The 6651-nt window shown below is 43.0% G+C and overlaps 1 protein-coding gene across 1 annotated transcript in view; it reads right to left on the reverse strand.

Moving 5' to 3' along the window:
- Positions 1–6275, reverse strand: part of LOC143497354 (tyrosine-protein kinase TXK-like) — a 12458-nt gene extending 6183 nt beyond the window's left edge. The window contains exons 1-9 of the mRNA XM_076993259.1: positions 6119–6275; positions 5355–5403; positions 4042–4111; positions 3639–3826; positions 2884–2943; positions 1845–1899; positions 1311–1390; positions 686–813; positions 334–408 (exon numbers count right to left, since the gene is read on the reverse strand). Of these exons, the coding sequence (XP_076849374.1) occupies positions 334–408; positions 686–813; positions 1311–1390; positions 1845–1899; positions 2884–2943; positions 3639–3826; positions 4042–4111; positions 5355–5403; positions 6119–6131 (718 nt within the window). The 5' untranslated portion in view covers positions 6132–6275. The remainder of the gene's footprint in view (positions 1–333; positions 409–685; positions 814–1310; positions 1391–1844; positions 1900–2883; positions 2944–3638; positions 3827–4041; positions 4112–5354; positions 5404–6118) is intronic.
- Between the last annotated feature and the right edge of the window lie 376 nt (positions 6276–6651).

Genomic DNA, 6651 nt, shown 5'->3' on the forward strand with positions numbered 1-6651 from the left:
AGACATGACACTAGAATTAGACACAGATGAGACATCGATGAGACAGAGATGAGGCAGAGATAAGAACAACATGACAGAAGCCATATGGAGAGTCAACAACCCTGAATATATATTCAATCACAAATCACATAAAAATAGAAAACACAAAAGCAAATTACAAAACTAAAAACGTGTGTGTGTGTGTGTGTGTGTGTGTGTGTGTGTGAGAGAGAGAGAGAGAGAGAGAGAATGTCTGAAAGAGAGAGGGAGAGAGGTAGTGAGAGATGTAGAGAGAGAGAGAGGCAGGGAGAGAGAGAGGTAGAAAGTGAGATTTAAAGTATATGAGTGTGTTACCTGAGCTAAATCCAGCAGTAGCAGGGAGACATTTTCTCATTGGTCCGACAGGAAAACGCAGTCTTGTTACAAGACCTGCAAACCAAAGTAAGGCAAAAAATAGATTATTTTATTATATCAGATATATAACGTAAACTGTGAGCTGAGGCTACAAATGCTAAGTGAGTTTATATGAGTAGAGAGTATAGGCTGAGTAGAGGGCTGAAGGGAGGAGACTAGATGGGCGGGGCATAGATGGGCGGAGCGTGGATAGGCAGAGCATGGATGGGTGGGGCATATATGGGCGGAGCATGGGTGGGCGGAGCATGGGTGGGCGGAGCATGGCTGGGCGGAGCATGGGTGGGCAGGTTACCTGCAGCATTGTGCTGGTGGTACTGGATGACTTTAGGGATGGAGGTGAAGAGGTAATTCTCGGCCAGGAAGAACTGTCCTGTATTTGTGGTCTTTATCTGGTAGTGTCTCACCTCCCCCACGCTCTGCCTGCTCAGACCATCATCATTCAATTACTCTTCTATTGCATTACTCCACATCATCAATCAATCCATCATTCATATCGCCAATCAATCAATCAATCAATCACACCAGCCAGTCTATTATTACATCATTAATCTGATCCTACATGAAATTGTACTGTGTACACTCCAACCTGTCAGTCAGTCATTTAATCAATTAGGCAATCAATCAAAGATATATTTATTGCCACTGTACAAGTTCAATGAGATTATGCTTGTTTGGAGTGATCCTGTGTTGGATCCTAGGATCATGAAGGCACACAAACCCCTCCACCACGATGGTGATCGTGCCTGGGAATGCCTGGTTGTCCCCCCAGAAGAGCTAGAAGAGGTGGCTGGTGAGAGGGAAACCTGGGCCTCTTTGATTAGGGTACTGCCCCCACGACCCAAACCCAGATGAGAGGATGATGATGCATGGATAAAATTGCCATTTTATGAATTGGATTAATGGATTAAGTGATTTACCTCAGTCCTTTAGTGTAGACAGACACGGTATAGCTGTTGGGCTGGCTGGACTCTCTCACAATAAAACCACCATCTTTATCCTTACACACACAGACACACACACACACACACACACACACACACACACACACACACACACACACACACACACACACACACACACACACAAGCACATTTAGTTTCAGACAGTAATTAGGTAACCCTAACATAATCAACATCTCTTTAAGCAGAACTGGTTTAAGCAGAGCTGGTTTAAGCAGAGCTGGTTTAAGCAGAGGTGGTTTAAACAGAGCTGGTTTAAGCAGAGCTGGTTTAAACAGAGCTGGTATAACTGGTTTAAGCAGAGCTGGTTTAAGCAGAGCTGGTTTAAACAGAGATGGTTTAAACAGAACTGGTTTAAACAGAGTTGGTTTAAGCAGAGCTGTTTCCTTCTCAAACTGATACCTTCATCGACCAACAGGAAACATTGTAAATACAGCACTGGATGGATGGACGGATGGATGAATGGATGGGGGATCAGTGGACTCCACTCACCTCCTGTTTTAGTAATTTTTCAGCTTCAGATCTGTTAATGTTCTTGCAGTACCATCTATAAGATAACACAACACCACGTCAGTGTAGACACAAACGACCCTAGACACAAACGACCATAGACACAAACGACCATAGGCACAAACGACCATAGGCACAAACGACCATAGACACAAACGACCATAGACACAAACGATCCTAGACACAAACGACCCTAGACACAAATGACCATAGACACAAACGACCATAGACACAAACGACCCTAGACACAAACGACCCTAGACACAAACGACCCTAGACACAAACGACCCTAGACACAAACGATCCTAGGCACAAACGACCATAGACACAAACGACCATAGACACAAACGATCCTAGACACAAACGACCCTAGACACAAACGACCCTAGACACAAATGACCATAGACACAAACGACCATAGACACAAACGACCCTAGACACAAACGACCCTAGACACAAACGACCCTAGACACAAACGACCCTAGACACAAATGACCATAGACACAAACGACCATAGACACAAACGACCATAGACACAAACGCCAGTTCAACTGTGTGTATCCATGTTGTGTGGGTGTTCTGTCTGACTATTTTGTGTTTGCATGTTGTGTGTATGTGCATGTTGTGTGTGTGTGTGTGTGTGTGTGTGTGCATACATTGTAACTTATTCCTAACATGTGCATGTGTGTGTGTGTGTGTGTGTGTGTGTGTGTGTGTGTGTGTGTGTGTGCATACATTGTAACTTATTCCTAACATGTGCATGTATGTGCATGTGTGTGTGTGTGTGAGTGTGTGTGTGTGTGTGTGAGTGTGTGTGTGTGTGAGTGTGTGTGTGTGTGTGTGTGTGTGTGTGTGTGTGTGTGTGTGTGTGTGTGTGTGTGTGTGTGTGTCTGCGTGTGTGTCTGTATATGTGTGTGCGTGTGTATATGCGTGTGTGTGTGTGTGTATGTGTGTGCATGTATGTGTGTGTGTGTGTGTGTGTGTGTGTGTGTGTGTGTGCGTGTGTGTGTGTGTAACTTACTCGTTAGCCTCTATGTTGTGTTTCCCTGTGACATAGTTACTAGGGATGAAGCCCTTATTCCTGGTTTAGGAATACATCAAATCTAGGGTTAGGGTTTAGGGCTAAGGGGTTTAGGGTTTAGGGTTAGTGAGTCAAAGAGAAATCAATCACCAGAGGAAATCACTAAAGAATCTAAACTACGTACATGCTCACACACATTTACATTCACATCATTAGGGCATTTAGCAGACGCTCTTATCCAGAGCGACTTACAAAGTGCTTTGCATCTGATCACAGAATTCATGCTAGATAATAGCACAGATAGGTCAGATACCCTTGAACCAGACTACCATTAAACTACAGGAAACAGTGTCAGTACATAGTGTTCTAAATAAATATATAGCAAACACACACACACACACACACACACCACACATATACACACACACACACACACACACACACACACACACACACACCACACATACACACACGCACACACACACACAGACACACACACACACATATATACACACACATGCAGGCACACACACACACACACACACACACACACACATACATGCACACACATACACACACACACACACACGCATATACACACGCACACACATATACAGACACACACGCAGACACACACACGTGCGCGCACACACACATTCACACACAGACACACACACATGCGCACACACACACACACACAGGCACACACAGACACACAAGCACGCACACACACACACACACACACACACACACACCCGTGGTCGTCTTGCACCATCCACCACAGCTTGTCCTGCTTGTGCAGAAGTGTGTATTCTTCCCCGTGTCTCAGGCTGAGGTCAGACTTCTCGGTGGCAGTGAAGTCATACAGAGCCACGACCTTCTGGTGCTCACCCTCCACGTCCTCAGGGGGGGGCAGAGGCAGCTTCCTCATCGACCGCTCTGTCTGGAGGGGAGGGGGGAGGACGGGAGGAGGGGAGGAGAGAGGAGGAGAGGAGAGAGGAGGGGAGGAGAGAGGAGGAGAGGAGAGAGGAGGGGAGAATGGCTGGTATATCAATACACTTATACATGCTCAAAATGACAGGATAGGTGCGCTGGAATGAATAAATGATTTGAATGAATAAATGATTTGAATGAATAAATGGTTGAACTTTGACCTACTCTGCCTCCATATCCTGTAGATCTGTTATAATGTCCAGTTCTGGAATTGAGATCGACATGTGTACTGGTACTATGAGAGAGAGAGAGAGAGAGAGAGAGAGAGAGAGAGAGAGAGAGAGAGAGAGAGAGAAGGAAAGAGAGAGAATATAATAACTAACAAAAAATGGATGATCTACTTGGTAATAATTGTCCAATAGTGTGTTATAGTCTAGTCTTATATATTTGGGTATTCTCTTGTGTCTTCTGATTGGATAGTCTCTAGTCTCATATGATTGGGTATTCTCTAGTCTCTTCTGATTGGGTATTCTCTTGTGTCTTCTGATTGGGTATTCTCTAGTCTCTTCTGATTGGGTATTCTCTTGTGTCTTCTGATTGGATAGTCTCTAGTCTCATATGATTGGGTATTCTCTAGTCTCTTCTGATTGGATAGTCTCTAGTCTCTTCTGATTGGATAGTCTATAGTCTCTTCCAATTGGATAGTTTCTAGTCTCTTCCGATTGGATAGTCTCTTGTCTCTTCTGATTGGGTATTCTCTAGTCTCTTCTGATTGGGTATTCTCTAGTCTCTTCTGATTGGATAGTCTCTAGTCTCTTCTGATTGGATATTCTCTAGTCTCTTCTGATTGGATTGTCTCTAGTCTCTTCTGATTGGATAGTCTATAGTCTCTTCCGATTGGATAGTCTCTAGTCTCTTCCGATTGGATAGTCTCTAGTCTCTTCTGATTGGGTATTCTCTAGTCTCTTCTGATTGGATAGTCTCTAGTCTCTTCTGATTGGATAGTCTCTAGTCTCTTCTGATTGGGTATTCTCTAGTCTCTTCTGATTGGATTGTCTCTAGTCTCTTCTGATTGGATAGTCTATAGTCTCTTCCAATTGGATAGTCTCTAGTCTCTTCTGATTGGATTGTCTCTTGTCTCTTCTGATTGGATAGTCTCTAGTCTCTTCTGATTGGATAGTCTATAGTCTCTTCCGATTGGAAAGTCTCTAGTCTCTTCTGATTGGGTATTCTCTAGTCTCTTCTGATTGGATAGTCTCTAGTCTCTTCTGATTGGATAGTCTCTAGTCTCTTCCGATTGGATAGTCTCTAGTCTCTTCCGATTGGAAAGTCTCTAGTCTCTTCTGATTGGATAGTCTCTAATCTCTTCTGATTGGATAGTCTCTAATCTCTTCTGATTGGGTATTCTCTTGTCTCTTCTGATTGGGTATTCTCTAGTCTCTTCTGATTGGAAAGTCTCTAGTCTCTTCTGATTGGGTATTCTCTAGTCTCTTCTGATTGGATAGTCTCTAGTCTCTTCTGATTGGGTATTCTCTTACCGGGATTCCCAAGCACAACAGCAACAGAAGATGGAATAGATGGAATGACCTCGTGAGGGAAGGATGGAGGGAGAGAGAGAGAGAGATGGAGAGAGATGGAGAGAGAGAGAGAGAGAAAGGGAGAGAGAGAGAGAGAGAGGGAGGGAGAGAGAGAGAGGGAGAGAGAGGGAGAGAAATTAAAATCACATTGGTGGGTCAATAAGGATTTACAGGTGATTTAAGAAACCCGTGAAAATGTTTTAATCTCACGTTCTGAGGATAAAGGGATTTGGGATTCTGTTTGTACTTTTACTTTTACCATTTCTTGAAGATGGATTTTTTTTTTTTCAGCAGATCCACTTTAAGTGAGAAATGTGTGTGTAATGTTTGAAATGAGAAATGTGTGTGTAATGTTTGAAATGAGAAATGTCTGATGTCTGAAGAAGGTAAGAAGATTGTAAAATCAGAACACCTACATGTCCGGTCAGAATAGTTATTTAGGACAAGTTGTTATTTTCAGCATATTTTAGCAAAGCAGTTAGTAATTCTATTAAAGATGAAAGATGAATCATTCAACAATAATGAACAGTGGTAAACACATACTGCCTCACATTTACACAGATTGCTATAAAGACTCAATGCATGTGTTATTTTCAAATCCAAACACTTTATTATAAGTTAATGTATCCACAAAAGCAATATGCCAGAGTCTATCAAAAGTCAACACACACACACACACACACACACACACACAATGTTTACAATATTTGTATAATATTACTTACTGGACTCAATCATGCTACCACTGCAGACAGCTGCTCATGGCCCCACTAGACGTCTCAAGCTGTGTGTCTACTTGTGAGTGAAACTGTGTTAACGTCTGAATGCGTAGGAGCACCGTTTCAGAGGAAAGGCTGACGTAGCACACACACTCACACACTCACACACACACACACACACACACACACACACACACACACACACACACACACACACACACACAGTGAATCACACCAAACAGGATGTGGGGTTACAAACTAAGAGAAAGATATCAGCAAGACTAAGAATCACTGACAATCACACAAACACAAAATACTTATGAACATAAACACCCTCCATATAAACCCATATTAAATAAACACTGTGACGGGCGAGGAGGAAACCATCACATCAGCCTCAGGAAAAACGGAGGATTTAATGGATAACGTGCACCAACTAAAGACTCGTGACACAATCCAAATGAAGTATACAATAACCAGCAGTCAGCTGGTACAAAGACAGACATATATAGACAGACATATATAGACAGACAAACGAC

Source organism: Brachyhypopomus gauderio, unplaced genomic scaffold, assembly GCF_052324685.1.
Source record: "Brachyhypopomus gauderio isolate BG-103 unplaced genomic scaffold, BGAUD_0.2 sc107, whole genome shotgun sequence".
Taxonomy (NCBI): Eukaryota; Metazoa; Chordata; class Actinopteri; order Gymnotiformes; family Hypopomidae; genus Brachyhypopomus; species Brachyhypopomus gauderio.